Genomic DNA, 17,153 nt, shown 5'->3' with positions numbered 1-17,153 from the left:
TTGGGTGAAGAGATTACTTAAAAATAAAATCTTTAAAAAAATATATTGGAACAAAATTGAAGAGAATGTACAAAATTGAGATCTCACACAGCAAATGTGAGAAGACAAAAGAATATCGACAGAAAAAAAAGATAGGCTTGAGATTAAACATGTCTATTAAAAACAAATGAGGGGCACCTGGGTGGCTCAGTGGGTTAAGCATCTGCCTTTAGCTCAGGTCATGATCCCAGGACCCTGGGATGGAGTCCTGCATCGGGCTCCCCGCTGAGCAGGGAGCCTGCTTCTCCCTCTCCCTCTGCCTGCCACTCCCCCTGCTTGTGTGCTCGCTCTCTCTCTGTCAGATAAATAAATAAAATCTTTAAAAAAAAAGAAAATATGGTAGATTGAAAAGGTGAAATTATATGGCAGGATCAAATCCAAATACATCAGTTGTCATAATAAATGCAATTAGGTTTAATTCCAACAAATGATGGAAACTCTTAGATTGGGTTAAAGAAATCCAGTGACATGCTGTTTATAAGCCATGGTCATATATTTATATTTATTTTACTTTTTTTCATGGTCTTATGTTTAAAACAAAGCAACACAAACATGTCCAATCAAGACAGGGAAATATATTCTAGATAAACGCTAATAAAAATAGAGCAGGTGAAATGTGACAAGAGACTTTTCAGATAAAAATCATGAAGAGGGGTGGAGTGTGTATCACCTAGGAGAAGAGGTGAAACACAGGGAAATAAGTGATGGGTAATTGTGTACTTAAAGGAGTACATCCAAATGGGAAAGCTTCTGGAAACAGAAGGGAAACTGACAAAGCACTATTCATCGAAGAGAAACTCACCTCTTGGATGGAAACAGAATAATGCAAGGTCCCATCTTTTTTTTTTTTTTTAAAGATTTTTTATTTATTTATTTGAGAGAGAGAATGAGAGAGAGAGAGAGAGCATGAGAAGGGGAGGGTCAGAGGGAGAAGCAGACTTCCTGCCGAGCAGGGAGCCCGATGCGGGACTCGATCCAGGGACTCCAGGATCATGACGTGAGCCGAAGGCAGTCGCTTAACCAACTGAGCCACCCAGGCGCCCGCAAGGTCCCATCTTTGAGAAAAGGAGAATGTGAAGCCAGAAACAGAAGCCTTCCTTTATAAAGGGAAATCCACCTGAAGCAAAGGTGAAGTAGAAAGCCCATCTTTCTGTTCGTATGGACATCAAGGTTTGTGAGAAATATTTCGATAATGGTGGGAAGTCATAACGCATTGCCAATGTGGGAAATAGTCATTTTCTTGAAGTGTACTTATTGGTTTTTTTTTTTTTTTTAAAGATTTTATTTATTTGAGAGAGAGAGAGCACAAGTGGGTAGGGGGGCAGAGGCAGAGGGAGAAGCAGGCTCTCTGCTGAGCAGGGAGCCCGATGCGGGGCTCGATCCCAGAACTCAGGGATCACGACCTGAGCCGAAGGCAGACCCTTCACCGACTGAGCCCCCCAGGTGCCCCCCATGTGTACTGTTTTAGAATAGCTGTTATACAATTGTCTCCCAGTTGTGGTTGCTCATAGTAAACTTTAATTAAATAAAAGTGTCTCTGACAGTTTCTAAAACTAAACTATAACGGGAAGCTTTGTTTCTACCAAACCAGTCATCAGGTAGGTGTTAACTGAAATGAGACAGAAGATATTGCTTTTTTTTTTTTTTTAAAGGTTTTTTTTTTTTTTAAGATTTTATTTATTTATTTGAGAGACAGAATGAGAGAGAGAGCACATGAGAGGGGGGAGGGTCAGAGGGAGAAGCAGACTCCCTGCTGAGCAGGGAGCCCGATGTGGGACTCGATCCTGGGACTCCAGGATCATGACCTGAGCCGAAGGCAGTCGCTCAACCAACTGAGCCACCCAGGCGCCCAACTGAGCCACCCAGGCGCCCGAGACAGAAGATATTTCTTGAACATCATATTAGCAAAAATGTACAGGTTTGTCTGCAAAGGATAAATGAATATCCCCATACACGGTGGGGAGATGAACTGATGATGTCTTTTTAGGGCCCCTTGGCAGTGTGCATACACTTCTAAATGTTAAGATCGATGTTTCCACTCATTTTACTTCCAGATACGTAAGCAAGAGCAGTTATTTGCTTCTTAGCACAAATAGGCATATATGAGCCTGTTCACTTCAGCATTGTTTATAAAAGCCAAAGATGCTGCGTCTCAAAAATGCATCGCCAAGGGGGTCATTAGATACGGTCTGGCACGTGTATGCTCTGGAGCACCTTTAATCAGACGGCCGTGGGCAGTGGCGTGGGAAAACCTCAAGACCCATTTTTAGGCAGACACATTATGGAGAAAAATCAGTGTAAAAGAAAACACCAACCCACCCCATCAGTGTATATATGTTGACAGGTGTACAAATACGAGCAGAAATATGTCTGAAAAGACCACTCATCAGATGGCTGGCTCTGGGCTTGGGGGCTGGAAATGGGGTAAATGTATTAGTTTTTTTTTTTTTAAAGATTTTATTTATTTATTTGAGAGAGAGAGAGAGAGAGTGAGCACGAGAGGGGGGAGCGGGAGAGGGAGAAGCAGACTCCCCGCCGAGCAGGGAGCCCGATGCGGGACTCGATCCCGGGACTCCAGGATCATGACCTGAGCCGAAGGCAGTCGCCCAACCAACTGAGCCACCCAGGCGCCCGTAAATGTATTAGTTTACTACCTCTCCCTGACCTCTCATGCCGTGGGGTAGTCACCTCCAATCCGCGGCCAGCATGACGCCGTCTTCCCCACAGCCACCTCCCAGCCAAGGGACAGGGGAGGGTGGCGTCTCCTCTCACCGATGCCCGACAATCCACGGGAGGAGCATTTGCTCTTCGTCCGCACAATGGGATCATTGGACTTTGGAAGTCCTAGTGCCCAAGGAAAGGACTGCCCCCCCACCGCAAGGGAAAGCAGCCTTGGTCCTGTTGAAATATGAAGATACCACTTGACTCCCACCTGATATGGGCTCCTCAAAATCACCACTAGGTGGGGAGTAGAGGTAACTGTGCTTTGGAGGTGATTGATTGATGCTGATTAAGAAGGGAAATGGGCTGCTTCGCAATGGGGAGGGGAGAGGACAGAGCCTGCAGCCCGTGAGACCGTGAGGGTCAGCAAATCGTGGTGACCCAGTGAAGATAGGACCACAAAGGACTGGGATTGTCCACCGTGAAAGAAGTCTGAGAGGCAAAAGCATTTAGGAGAGCGGAGAAGGTTACTTGCAAAGTAGCCGCGAGGCAATCAGCCTTTGGGAGGACAGGCTTATGGAACAAAACCACAGGAGGTGTTCAGAGGAGAGCTCTGCACTGTGATTGCTGTGAACAGTTTTTTATCGGTCTGCTCCTGATGGCAAAACACACGATTATCACAGGCACAAAAGGTCGTGACTTATCTTTAGGCATGGGCATTGCAAAATTCAGGGATAAAGCTGTTTTTTTTCCTAAGGAGTCAGCAATTTATGGGAAATGCTCTAAGTTTACTTTATTTTGGGGACTGGGAGAACCAGTGTGTGTGTGTGTGTGTGTGTGTGTGTGTGTGTGTCCGTGTCCGGGCTTATCTGTCACCCGGATATCATCATAGCTCCTCATCAGGACTCTCCGTTTCCACCCTCCTCTCTTTCATTCCCTCCTCTGCCCCAACCCCTCCACAGTCTGCTCCTCTAACTCGGAGTAAAAACAAATCCTTAACTATAGTCTGAGGGCCCTAAAGAATTGGTGCTCCACGTTTTCCCTCTGTGACTCATCTACTCCTCGCCTCTCTAGCTCACTTCTCTGTAAAATCTCTGGCATCTCTGGCAAATGGATGATCCTTGTACACACTAGACATTCTTCCACCCCAGGGCCTTTGCACTTGCTGTGCCTTCGTCTGGAACCCTCTTCCTCCTGGAGCTCCTTGTGACTTTTGCCCAGACATTATTTTCCCAGTAAGGCCGATCCCGACACCCTACTCTTGATGGCCTTATTAAAAACTGACCCTACCTCACTTCCCGGCTGTATTTTCTTCCATATGTCACCAGGTGACATTATATAGATTTCACTCATTTATTTAATCTGTCACCTGCCAAGATGTAAATTCTGTGAGGGTCTGGCCTTTTTTTGTCAGTTTGTTTGCTTCTGAAGTGTGCGTCTTCCGGAGGAGAGTGCCTGGCATGTTGTAGACCCTCGGGAGGTACCTTCTGAATGGATGAGTAAATGAGTGAGCAGAGGGAATGTTCTCTGTGGGAAAGATCCAACAACGCACAGATGGCAAGTATGCCCCGATTACCACGTGAGTATAATGCAACACTGTTGCGGACACGGATGTGAGCTCCCTAGATCTCCCCGACCCCCGCCTCTACCTCTTTCTGGGAAGGACTTGGGGCCCAGTTGTGGGGAGTGTGACCTGTGCAGACAGCCACCCCCCCCGAGGTCATGGCCCTGTGGGGCTGGCCAGCCCGCGGTGCCTGAGCGAGGTGGGGTTATGAAGGCCCCAGCTCAGCCCGGTGCCGACAGCTCGGACAGACAGCTTGGACAGACAGAGCTTGATTGCCCAGAGCGCCTGGTGGGTTGGCTGCAGCTTTGTGGGGCCTGCGCAGCTCTGTGCCTTCTCCCGTTGCCCCCTCCTCCTCCTTCCCCGTTCCCCTCTCAGGTGTCGGTCCCTAAAACATAGCTTGCACCCCAACTTCAGTCTCAGCGTTGGCTTCCAAAAACCCAACCTGGGACAAATAATGCGATCCGAATACCAAATAATAAAAAGCAAGTAGGGGCGCCTGGGTGGCTCAGTCGGTGAAGTGTCTGACTTTGGCTCAGGTCATGATCTCAGGGTCCTGGGATCGAGTCCTGCATCGGGCTCCCTGCTCAGCGGGGAGTCGGCTTCTTCCTCTCCCACTGCCCCTCCCCCCTGCTCTTTCTCTCTCAAATCAATAAATAAAATCTTAAAAAAAGGCAAGTAGAACATAATCCCATTTATATAGAAAATATAATCTAAGATGCATTTGCTTTCCTTCTCTACCTTTGGAGACACTTAAGTTCCTTCCTGTGAAGAAGATGTGTGTGTGAATTCTGGGCAGCCCCCTAAATGAGATTTGCAGGTTATGGGAATCGGTGGATTCCCTTTCTTGCAGAAGGTTCTCGTACAGAGCTCCCAGGCCAGGGTGTCAGGGGGTGCTGGGCTTGAATTCTGGCCCTTGAGCTCAGCAGGCCCGAGAACTTGGGCAGCCCACACCCCAGTTCCGAGCCTCAGCCCACCATCCAAAGTGCCTCCCAGGCTTCTCGTGGGAACCGAACGGTTAATGCCTGGTATGGGTCTGGCCCCATCCCTGTTACAGGTTTGATTTTTCATCAGTTTTTCCTCTCCTGGCTCCTCCCTCCCTTTCCCACCCAGGAAACCCTACTCTGCCCTCTCCTCTTCCCTCCTGCTCTGACCATGGTGGCCAAGGCCCCCCGGGGCAGCTCATGAGCCAGGACTCAGTGGGATTGAGCAAGAGCAGAGAAATGGGCTCCTCTGGACCCAGTGTGCTGTGCTGGGGACACAGTTCTGGGAACTTCAGACGCAGGAAGTGAAAGGGGGTGTGGGCGGAGGCGATGGGCAAACTGCACCTCTGGTCCCTTCTGGCCTGGCTCCCTTCTCCAGAATGGTAAAAATGAGGAAGTCAGGGGGGCTCCAGACGAGCGGAAAGGGAGTAGATACACCCCGGAGGAGGAGAGCAGAGCTGCCCTGTACCCACCCCCCACCACACGCAATCTCTGCCTGAGTCCCGGCTCCAATCCCTTCTGCACTTCACCGCCTGAAGACGGGGACACGTGAGATCCCAGCTGACAGCCTGCTGGGTTCTGGTCACAGGTGACTCCTCCCTCACTGTCCCCACCTCCGCTCTCCAGGATTTCGTGTTTTTCCAGCTTTGGTCATTACTGCACAAGGAACCCCAAAATTGCAGCCTTCGGACATTCTGCAGGTGACGGGGCTGGGTGCTTAGGGGAGACCAAGGGAACAGGGAGGATGTCAGGGAGAGCCCAGAGAGGGGACTGTGGGTCTCAGGTGGGAGTGAATGGGAGGAAACGTAAGGGGCAGCTTGGGGACTGAATGGCCAAGTGCAGATTTCAGCCTCCATTCCCTTCACTGGATTGGGCTTGAAGTATGGCGGCCAAACCTCACTCACAAACTGAGGATGTAGACTCAGCCCTATTCCAGTCCCCACCCCGGCCGCAGGCTTGACCCTAATGCTAACCCAGTTCGCCCGTAAGTCCCAACCAGAGCTCTGACCTCAGAGTCAACTTGAACGTTCACTCCAGCCCCAGCCCAAAGTTGACCCTGGACTTCGTTTCCAGCTTTGGCGCCAGGCTGAGCCCAACCCCATCCACGGCTCCGATAGGAGTCCCAACCCCGCCCGAGCAGGAGATGCCCCTCGGGGCCAGGACACAGTCCTCCCACTTTAGCTCCACCTTCAATTCCCAGCTCGACCTGCCCCCCACCCAACACCGGTCCTGACCCCACTTCCAACCCCACCTGTACACTCATCCCCAAGCCTCTCTCCACCCTGGGCTCATCCTCAACACGAGCCTCGTCTCTCCCTTTGACTCCGGTCCCGACCTCGGCTCCAAGGAGTCCTAGCCTCCCCCTTGGGCCCCGCTCCGGCCTCCGCCTGGCAGCTGGCCCTGCCCGCCTTTCAGCTCCGACGGCCCCAGTCTCGGTCCAAGCATGTCAATGCAGTATGAAAAATTCCAGCACTTGGAGAGTGAGAAGGAAAGCCAGCGGTCTAGAAATGGTAAGTGGAAGGGAAAACGTTCCCTCCCTAGATCCCCTCCTCATTGCGTAGAGCATTCCTGCTGTGCTGTCATATCCGCACCCCTACTGTGTGTAGTGGGGGGCCCCCCATTCTGAGGGGGTCCGGCCCCAGGCCCTGGGGACCCCAGTGTGAAGAGGATTCAAGGTCCTGAGAGAGACAGGGACGAGGACAGGGAGGGCCACAAGGGGCCTGGGTTCCTATTCTCTGGGGGAGGAGCGTCTGGGTTTGGAGGTGCAGGTGCAGGTGAGTGGGAGCCTTGGAGGGCTTGGCTGCCCCAGCTCGGTCTGGGTCCTTCTGCCCCCTCCCCGACTGTGATGGGACCTTGCGCATCACCATCATCCCCCCCTCCGTGGGTCCCTGTGTACGTGTTTCCCCGCAGGTGTGAGCGGCCATGTGACCGAGGACTTGTGCTGGTCCAGGAGGGGCCAGAGGCCTGGGCGTCCCCTGCCCCCCAGCGTCCTGGGGCAGCCTCCCACCAGCATCACCTGTGCCAGCCCTCCTCCCCGACAGGTCCCAGGGGCTCTCCTCCCCCAGTCTCCTGCCCTGACCCCGTCTTCTCTCACAGGGCTGCCTCCTCCTCTGTCCTTCCTGCACTGGCTGTGCTCCGGCTCCCGGCCTCTCCTGTTCTCCCTGGGCCTCAGCCTCCTCCTGCTGGTCGGCATCTGTGTGATCGGCTCCCAGAGTGAGGGTCGCAGCATGGGCAGGGAGGAGGGAACGCATGGGGCGCCGGGCGGGTGGGTCGCTGCGAGGGACAGTGGTCTGTAGGGTGGCTGCCAGGTCGGTCACTTATCAGCTGGATAACGTAGCCAAATGGCCTAACCTCTCGGAACTCCGTTTCCTCATCCCGGATACTGGGTAACAATAGTGCCTGTCCCTTTGGGTTGGGTCATGTGCGGACCCAGAGAGACAAGGCAGGTCAGGTGCCCTGCTCAGCACCAGCTCACAGAGGGCGTGATACATCCCAGCACTGCTTGTCCCATCCCCATCAGATTCCAAGTGTGGGAGGGACCTGGCGACCCTGAGAGCAACTTTCAGCAACTTCACTGCAAACACTGGGGCGGAGGTCCAGGCACTGAAATCCCAGGGTGAGCCCTGCGCGGAAGGGGTTCCGGACAGGGGCGCCGCGGGGGAGGGGGGCGCTGAGTCTCGAGCACCCACCAAGTCCCCGTGTCCTCCAGGTGGCCATTTGCAAGAAGTGATAACATCTCTGAAAGCCGAGGTGGAAAATCACAAGCAGGGGTTGCAGGCAGGTGAGAGACCCTTCAGGAGCAGGTGTGGAAGGAGCCGAGGGCTTTCGGGGCAGAGGTGGGGGTGGGAGCAGCGCGGGGTGCTGAGCGCCCTCCCCCGCAGCCCGTAGCTTGAACGACAAGGTGTTTTCCCTGGAGAGCAAGCTGGAGCAGGAGCAGAAGGAGCTCAAAGCAGGTCGGTGCCCCCTGCTCCCCCATTCACTCCCCCCCCTGCTCCCCCGCCTCCCCTGCACCCGGATGGGGCGTGCGTGGGAGGGCACCGAGCTTCCGGGGGCCGGCCCCCCGCAGGGACATCGGGCTACCGGGGACTCGCTGCACTGCCCACCTGCGTGTGTCCCAGGTCATTCCGATACCCTCCTTCGGGTGCAGCAGTTGGCCAGAGACCTGAGATCCCTGACGTGCCAGATGGCCGCTCTCAAGAACAACGGTGAGGGGAGTGCGGGTGCTGGGCCCCATTTCTTGCTCGTCCCAGCGCGCGGCGTCTCACGGCGTCTCCACCCCTGGCCCCGCAGGCTCTCAAAATACCTGCTGCCCCCCTAACTGGCTGGAGTACGGGGGCAGCTGCTACTGGTTCTCCGGCTCCGGGAAGACCTGGGAGGACGCGGACAGGTACTGCCAGCTGGAGAGCGCGCACCTGGTGGTCATCAACTCCAGAGAGGAGCAGGTGAGCGCCACTGGTGCGCGGGTCCCACGACGCGTCGTATTTAAGGACGGGGTTCTCAGCCTTGGCTGCAGGTTGGAATCACCTGGGGAGCTTGACACCGCCCCGCGGCTGAGCCACCCTCAGAGATTGGATGGGCGGGGGCACTGAGATAAACATCCCAGACCTCAGCAGATGGCATGAACGCGTCAAGTGCGAGGAGCTGGCCGGGCTCGGGAGACGTCACCCCTGCCCTTCTGTCGTCCCAGACTTTTGTGCAGGGCCATATCGGCTCATACACCTGGATGGGCCTCAGTGACCCTGAAGGAGTCTGGAAATGGGTGGACGGGTCGCAATACGAGACCAACTTCAAGTGAGTGCGCCCTGGCTTTCTGTGCCCTTCTGCGGCCTTGCACTCTTGCTCCTCCAGGCTCTGGCCCTCAGCCCCTGGTTCCCGGACCCCCGGGGTGCCCTCTGAGCGTCCCAGCTGGCTGTGGTCCTCTCCCTGCAGGAACTGGAAGCCAGGCCAGCCGGACGACTGGCACGGGCACGGGCTGGGCGGGGGCGAGGACTGCGCGCACTTCCTCCCCGACGGCAAGTGGAACGACGATGCCTGCCAGAGGGCCTACCGCTGGGTGTGCGAGGCCGGCCTGGGCACCGCCGGCTAGCGCGGCGGCAGGTGCTTCCCGCAGAACCGCTCAGCCGCCCACCGGCGGGGAGCGGGAGGGGACCTTCCCGTGAGACCCCTCACGAGACCCTGGGGAGAGGAATGAGCCCACGGACGTCGGGGCGCTGCCACCATTTTGAATGTTTTTCTCCTTGGCGTTCAAAAGACTCTCTAGAGTTCAAGGGTTTGCTTTTTTAGCCTCAGCTGCGTGGAGGTATAAGACATTAGAGCTGTATGTCATTGTGATTTAATAAACATATACCCTGGGAAGGGGTCCCCCATCCAGTTAATAACTTCACATATTCATCTCATGTATGTGAGAACACGTAAGTTCTGCTCTCTTGGTAAATTCCAATTATACAATATGTAAGCAACTGTGGTCACCCTGAGATCCTCAGACCTTATTCAACTAAGAGGTGCAAGTTGGTGAACCGGTCCCGATTTCCGCACTCCCCGGCTCCACCATCATACTCTCTTTCTCTGAATTTGACTTTTTTTTTTTTCCCCCGATCCACATTTTTTTCCCCATCCACATTCTGTTTAGAATGGTGCGGTATCTCTGTCTCTCTGGCTTATCCACTTGGCATAATGCCCTCAAGGTCCATCCCTGTTGTTGCAAATGGTAGGATTTCCTTCTTTCTCATGGCTGGACACTGTTGCATTGTATACCCACACCACATCTTTATCCATGCACCCACTGAGGGACATTTCAGTTGTTTCCATATCTTGGTTATTGTGAATTAATGCTACAATGGATATGGAAGGGCAGATGTCTCTTTGATACTCTGTTTACATTCCTTTTGCCTACATGCCCAGAAATGGCATGGCCGGATCACATGGTAGTTCTATGTTTAATTTTTTGAGGAAACTTCTTACTATTTTCCAGAGTGGCTGTATCAGTTTGCTTCTCCCCAACAGTGCAGGAGGGTTCCCTTTCTCCGTAACTTTGCCAATGTAAGTTTTTTTTTTTAATCATTTTTTTTAAAGATTTTATTTATTTGACAGAGAGAGACACAGCGAGAGAGGGAACGCAAGCAGGGGGAGTGGGAGAGGGAGAAGCAGGCTCCCCGCCGAGCAGAGAGCCCCCCGATGCAGGGCTCGATCCCAAGACCCTGGGATCATGACCTGAGCCGAAGGCAGATGCTTAACAACGGAGCCACCCAGGCGCCCCCATTTTTTTAAATCTTAAAAATCAACTTTATTGCGATCTAATTCCTACACAATAAAATATACCCATTTAAAGAGTAGAGATGACTTTAGACAAATGTAAATACCTAGGTAACTACCACCCAATCTAGATACAGAGCATTTCCATCAGCCCAAAGTTTCCTTACCCCGCCCGCCTTTGCTGTCTACCCTGCTTCCTGTGCCTAGGCAGCTCATGAATGACCTGCTTTCTTTCGCTATTCACTGGTTTTGCCTATTCTAGAATTTCACAGGATATACTCTTTTGCGAAACCTTATGTATTTCACATTGCCTGATTTTCAGCAATCTTAACATAGCAGAATGGAGAAAGCTAAGTGAGGCCTTGGGCAGTCCTATGTTACTGTGGAAAGAGCATTTCCTTTTTACATACATTTGAGTTCAATTCTTTTCCATCGCTTAAAAGCTGTGTAAACTTAGGCTGATAAGAAAAGGCAGAGCCCAGAGCTGTCGGGAAAAGCCAGTAAGATGCTCAGGTGTATTGGTTAGCGATCACTGCGTAAAAAACCACCCCAACTAGCAGGGGCTTGAGGCAAAAACCACCATGGAACTGATACAAAACTAGAGGTGGAAGTTATATTTGAAAGAAGTCTTACTTCTGGAAAACCTATCTGCATGGTTTTTCCTCAAGAAAAATAAAATAAGAGCTGGATGACACAAAAGAACATGGCAAAGAGTAAAAGATATTGCAGGTTTTTTTTTTTTTTTTTTCTTTAACCCTTCTAGGGGCGTCTGCCCGGCTCAGTCGGTAGAGCATTCTTTGATCTGTTTGCCTTTGGTGTAGAGTTCTAGAAAAGTAACCACATGTGTAGATTAAAGTAGCCATGACCCCCCAGTCAGGACACAGCTCTGTGAGAGCAACTGAGTCATACTTCCCCACGTCTCCAACTGTGGCGGCCACAGGTCTGTTCTCGGCACTCTCATCTTGTCACGTTGCCAAGGTTACATAAGCGGAATCATGCGGTATTAACCTTTCAGGATTGGCTTTTTTCCCTTGGGAGGTATCCCACTACCTGGCTGGGTGGTGGCCGAACCCCAGGGACTCCTGGGCCCACCTTGAGCTACCCTCCGAGTGGGACACAGGAGAGCTTAGGAGAAGACTCTGGATGTGTCCTCGGAAATTTGAGAGCCAACATGCCTTTCTTGGCAGGAACAGCCTGGAGGCAGAGAACCGGGGCTGGAGCTGCCCCGTGCATCTGTGGGTCAGGCTGCACCTGGTTGTCTGGTGGGGCAGGGATGTCTGAGAACCTGCAAGCCTGGAGGACTCCATGGAAGGAGTGAGCTTCCATGATGGCGGGGGCATCAGCCGGGGCAGCAGAGCCTCCGAAAACTCAAGGCCCGGCGCGGGTTTACAGGCTCCTGCTCGGGCTTGAGACATCCAGGGATGACCCTGCAGGGAACGAGTGCATGGTGGGGCGACGCAGAAAGGCTGTGGGTGCTCAGGTGCGCTCTGGGCAGAGCTGGGGGCGACCGTTGCAGGGAGTGCCGCCTCCTCCCGAGGGACCGCTGGGGCGGGGTGCGTCCCGTGGGGTCTCAGGGGCACTGGCAGCAGGCTGCATGCAAGAGCCGGTGTTTGGATGCCCACTGAGGAGCACCCTGACCCCACCACAGCACTGGTCACGTATGACCGCGGGCCCCTCTCCTTTATGTCTCTCCCTCCTTTGCATCAACCCTGGAGGAGCACAGAGAAACACAGTGAGGGGACAGGGAGAGAAAGAGTGAGGAAGAATAGGGACGGAACAGCCTTCTCGCCCAGCGCAGCCCCTCAGACCCCAGCGAGGGCAACCTGGGGCAGGGGGTGCTCCGAATGCTTGGGGGATGAGGTTTGGGTTCGGGCTGGACTGGGCATTTCACAGCTGAAAATGAGATGGTGGGTAAAACGTAAATGACCACTTAGCTATACACACACCCAAGACACTTTCAAGGGGTGTGGGAAAGAGACTGAAAAAAGTCTATTTTTGGACTTTTGTAACAGAGGGAGACAAAGAAAGCTATTTCTTGATTGTTCTCTACCACGTTCAACCTATTTAATGAGCAAATTATAGATAGATATGGGAGAATTATAAGGAAAGTTATTTGCAACTCGAGGACAACAAAATTTAAAAGCCGGAGGAGATGGATGGCAATCCAGCAACAGATGAATCTACTAAAGTCGTCCAAGAGGATAGAAAATCTGCAGACTTAAAATCAGAGACGATCACATATAGATAGTTAAAGGAGGATATATTTGGAAGTAGATAAGCTGATTCTACATATGAAACTTCATATGAAGTTTACTTAGAAGTGAGAATATCTAGGCAAGTTCTAGAAAAAGAAAATAATGTGGGTAGATTATCCACAATAGTTAAAATAGTGTGGAGCTGGTATATGAACAGACAGTTCAAAAGAACTGAACAGAAAGCCCAAATACTTGAAGGAATTCAGTATATGATAAAAGCGTAGTTTATTCCATGGAGGAAAGAATATTCAGCAAATAACGTGTTAGCAAATGGATGGGCATATGGAAAATTAGAATCAGATCTTTATTTCAGTCCTTAAAGTAAATGAGTTCCAGGTGACTTGAGAGTTCATTGCAAAAATTGAAATAATAGAAGAATTAAAAGAAAACAGGGAATAATTCTCCCATAATCTCAGAGTGAGGAGCCTTTTACAGGTATGACACAGGGGGGCCCCTGGGTGGCTCAGTCGGTTAGGCAGCTGCCTTTTGCTCAGGTCATGATCTCAGGGTCCTGGGATCAAGCCCTGCGTTGGGCTCCCTGCTCAGTGGAGAACCTGCTTCTCCCTCTCCCTCTGCTGCTCCCCCTGCTTGTGCTCTCTCACTCTGACCAATACATAAATAAAAAATATTTTTTAAAGATTTTATTTATTTATTTGAGAGCGAGAATGAGAGAGAGAGAGAGCATGAGAGGGGGAGGGTCAGAGGGAGAAGCAGACTCCCTGCCGAGCAGGGAGCCCGATGTGGGACTCGATCCCAGGACTCCAGGATCATGACCTGAGCCGAAGGCAGTCGCTTAACCAACTGAGCCACCCAGGCGCCCCAATAAATAAAATATTTAAAAAAATTTTTTTAAAGTATGACCCAGGAGCTGTAGGAGAAAAGATGTAACAACAAAAATATATAATAAAGCTGCATGGAGAAAAAGTTACAAAGTCAAAGGGCGATTAGCTGAGATTGTTGGCAACACAGAAGGCAGCGAGGGGCTAGTTTTCTGAATATATTACCGGCTCTTACAAATAAACAATAAAAAGTCAACACAGTCACAAAATGGACAAAATATGTGAACAGCAGATATCAAAAATGCAAAAAGCTCTTAAACATATAGAAAAATGCTCATCCTCAGTTATAATAGGAGAAGTACAAGTTAAAATGACCGTAAAACAATATTTAATCTATTAGGCTGTCAAAGACCAAAAGGCTTTTTATTTATTTATTTTAGAGAGAGAAAGCGAGCGAGCATATGAGCAGGAGGGAGAGGGAGAAGCAGGCTTCCTGCTGAGCAAGGAGCCCCATGCGAGACTCGATCCCAGGACCCTGAGATCATGACCTGAGCCGAAGGCAGACGCTTAACCCACTGAGCCACCCAGGCGCCCCAAGACCCAAAGGTTTTTTAAACTCACCATGTCAGTGGGGTTTGGGGAACCAGGCATCTGCCCACACGGCTGCTGGGAGTGTTGGTACAATTCCTCTGGAAAACAGTTTGACAAAACCAGTTAACATTAAAAATGCAAACAATTCCACTGTTCATTTCTCCCACAGATACACTGTTCATCATACCGAAAGCTAGTTGACAATCTAAATGTCCACCAAGTGATGGCATACCTACCGAATGGAATGTCATGCCCGTTAGAAAGAAGAACCCAGCTCGACAAGGAAAGATTTCCAAGGTATGTGGTGATGTGGGAAAATCAAGGTATAGAACAGTGTATGAAATATGCTACTCTTTAGATAAAAAAATTAAATATGTTTGTAAATGCATAGAGTATGTCAGGAAGAATACACATGAAAGGATGATGCTTTGGCTTCCAGGGAAGATTGAGGGGCTAGGGAAGAAAAGGAAGGGAAAATGTTCATGGTGTACTTCTCTGTCTTCCAAATTTGGTGTCGTGCGTGTATGTTACTAATTTAAAGCAAACAAAACAAAAATGCAGAAGGTCCAGGAGGTGGTCCGTTTGTACAGCTGAGTTTTATTGATCTTAAAAATAACTAGGTTATTCCAATGTGACTTAAATTGTTCTAGGTTGTAGGGAAAGATTGATATCTCACTAGCTTATTTTTCTTTCTTTTTCTTAAGTAGGCTCCATGCACAATGTGGGGCTTGAATCCATGACCCTGAGATCAAGAGTCGCGTGCTCTCTTGAATGAGCCAGCCAGGCGCCCCTCACTGGCTTATTTTTATTAAACTAGCATATCTCAGTACCAAAGCTTGAAAAGGTTCAAAGAGAGAAACTGCAGTCCGGTGATGTAAGTAAGAAAATGAGCAAAAGTTCTAGCTGAAATTCTGGCAAATAGAAACCGCCGGTGCATCCAAAGAATACTGCACAATGAATGGCCAAATAGGATTTATTCCGGATGTACAAGGCTGGTTCAGCATCTAGAATTCTATCATCATAACTTTATTTTTTTTAAGGTTTTATTTATTTATTTGAGAGAGAGAGAGCGCACAAGCAAGGGAGAGCAGCAGAGGGAGACGCAGGCTCCCTGCTGAGCAAGGAGCCCGATGCGGGACTCGATCCCAGGACCCTGGGATTATGACCTGAGTCGAAGGCAGTCGCTTAACCAACTGAGCCACCCAGGCACCCCTCATCCTAACTTTCTTTCTTTTTTTTTTTTTTTAAAGATTTTATTTATGTATTTGACAGAGAGAGAGACACAGCGAGAGAGGGAACACAAGCAGGGGGAGTGGGAGAGGGAGAAGCAGGCTTCCCTGCGGAGCAGGGAGCCCGATGCGGGGCTCGATCCCAGGACCCTGGGATCATGACCTGAGCCGAAGGCAGATGCTCAACCGACTGAGCCACCCAGGCACCCCTAAAGTGTATTTTTTTAATTAAGAAAGACCAACAAATATATGACATCGAAATTACTAATTAGAAATTTTCACCAGTTGGGGCGCCTGGGTGGCTCAGTCGTTAAGCGTCTGCCTTCGGCTCAGGTCCTGATCCCAGGGTCCTGGGATCGAGCCCCGCATTGGGCTCCCTGCTCCGCAGGGAAGCCTGCTTCTCCCTCTCCCACTCCCCCTGCTTGTGTTCCCTCTCTCACTGTGTCTCTGTCAAATAAATAAAATCTTTAAAAAAAAAAAAAAGAAATTTTCACCAGTTCTTACAAGCTCTCCAAGTTTGGAATGAGCGAGTCAAGGTCATGCTGTAACTGTCACCCCCGCAACAGCAAAGACAAAATCAAGTAGAGCCTGGTCGCCGGCGGTGGCCGTGTCACGGACGCCACAAAGAGGAAGCTGTCCCAGCTCCGAAAAGTCAGAATCCTGGGGGTGGGCTTGGTTAGATGAGGGTGTGCGATTAGTGACAGGGTCTGAATATTAAGAATATTAACGTCCAGAAGACGGGGCAGGGACCAGGAGGAAGCTCCACTAATCTGGGACAGCTGATGCATCAGAAAGCTCAAAGATAAGTAAAACACTAACAGTCACCACCCTGAATTTTCTTCTGACTGGCAAGAATATATTTCAAAAGAAGACTGCTCCTGGGGCGTCTGGGTGGCTCCTGGGGCATCTGGGTGGCTCAGTCGGTTGAATGTCTGCCTTCAGCTCAGGTCATGATCTTGGGGTCCTGGGATCAAGTTCCACATTGCGAGGGGAGTCCCTGCTCAGCAGGGAGTCCGCTTCTCCCTGTGCCCCTCCCTCTGCTTGTGTTCTCTTTCTCTCAAATAAATACATAAAATCTTAAAAAAAAAAAAAAAGAAGACTGTTCCTTAATTTTAAGAGACTGCTCATGCTGGCTCTCTAATTTTGCAAACAAACCTTCTGTATTCAGAGTTATAGGAGACTCTCTTCTGATAGAGGACTTTGGTTTGAAAAAGATAAAACTGCTCATTGGTGATTATGCCAGCTTTTCTAAGTTGTTTCCGGAAACAAGGAGGCTTAGGTGAGGAGGGGATGAGACTGTGGAAGGAATGGTGTGTGACGCTTGTTTCTTTGGACTAGTCTGAACCCCTATTAGAATCCTACCTTAGAATGACTCTTTGGTTTTAAGCTACAGAAAATCTCTGGATTTAGGTAATGCAGAAAGACCATTTGTTATACAAGGGAGTCTCATACAACCTGTCAAGGGTTGGATTGTGTCCTCCAGAAAGATATGTGGAAGTCCTAACCCTCAGCACCTGTGACTGTGACCTTATCTGGAAACAGAACGGTTGCAGATGTAATTAGTTAAGACGAGGTCAGAGTCGAGTCCGGTGAGTCTTTAATCCAGTATGACCGCGGTCCACATGAGGAGACGCAGACACACAGGGGAGAAAGCCAGTGGCCGCCCGGGTAGCCTGCCGAGGATTGCCCGCAAACCACCGCAAGCCAGGAAGAGGCCAGGACGGGAGGCAGGGGGGTGTCTTCCCTCCAGGCTTCGGAGGGAGCCCCGCCCGGCTGGCCCGGCCGGCCCTGCCCACACCTTG

The 17,153-nt window shown here is 50.8% G+C and overlaps 1 protein-coding gene and 1 long non-coding RNA gene across 2 annotated transcripts; both read left to right on the top strand.

Moving 5' to 3' along the window:
- The first annotated feature begins 5,560 nt into the window (after positions 1 to 5,560).
- LOC110584598 (C-type lectin domain family 10 member A-like) lies at positions 5,561 to 9,480 on the top strand. Its single transcript, XM_021694702.1, has 10 exons — positions 5,561 to 5,945; positions 6,446 to 6,755; positions 7,342 to 7,458; positions 7,766 to 7,861; positions 7,955 to 8,026; positions 8,127 to 8,198; positions 8,364 to 8,450; positions 8,536 to 8,687; positions 8,933 to 9,036; positions 9,175 to 9,480. The coding sequence occupies exons 2-10, from the start codon at positions 6,689 to 6,691 to the stop codon at positions 9,329 to 9,331; spliced, it is 924 nt and encodes a 307-aa protein (XP_021550377.1). The 5' UTR covers positions 5,561 to 5,945; positions 6,446 to 6,688; the 3' UTR covers positions 9,332 to 9,480.
- A 749-nt stretch (positions 9,481 to 10,229) lies between these two features.
- LOC110584702 lies at positions 10,230 to 16,249 on the top strand. The gene is made up of 3 exons (XR_002480591.1): positions 10,230 to 10,284; positions 14,292 to 14,419; positions 15,849 to 16,249. It is a non-coding gene; the product is annotated as an uncharacterized LOC110584702 (long non-coding RNA).
- Positions 16,250 to 17,153: the final 904 nt, after the last annotated feature.

Source organism: Neomonachus schauinslandi, chromosome 15 (assembly GCF_002201575.2).
Source record: "Neomonachus schauinslandi chromosome 15, ASM220157v2, whole genome shotgun sequence".
Lineage (NCBI taxonomy): Eukaryota > Metazoa > Chordata > Mammalia > Carnivora > Phocidae > Neomonachus > Neomonachus schauinslandi.
The sequence above is the reverse complement of the archived record's forward strand: the minus strand, read 5'-3'. Positions and strand labels throughout refer to the sequence as shown.

Coding starts and splice junctions, on each gene's coding strand:
- LOC110584598 (XM_021694702.1), top strand. CDS start 6,689: ATGTCAATGCAGTATGAAAAATTCCAGCACTTGGAGAGTGAGAAGGAA. Junction 6,756..7,341: donor AAGCCAGCGGTCTAGAAATG/GTAAGTGGAAGG, acceptor CTTCTCTCACAG/GGCTGCCTCCTCCTCTGTCC. Junction 8,199..8,363: donor GCAGAAGGAGCTCAAAGCAG/GTCGGTGCCCCC, acceptor CGTGTGTCCCAG/GTCATTCCGATACCCTCCTT.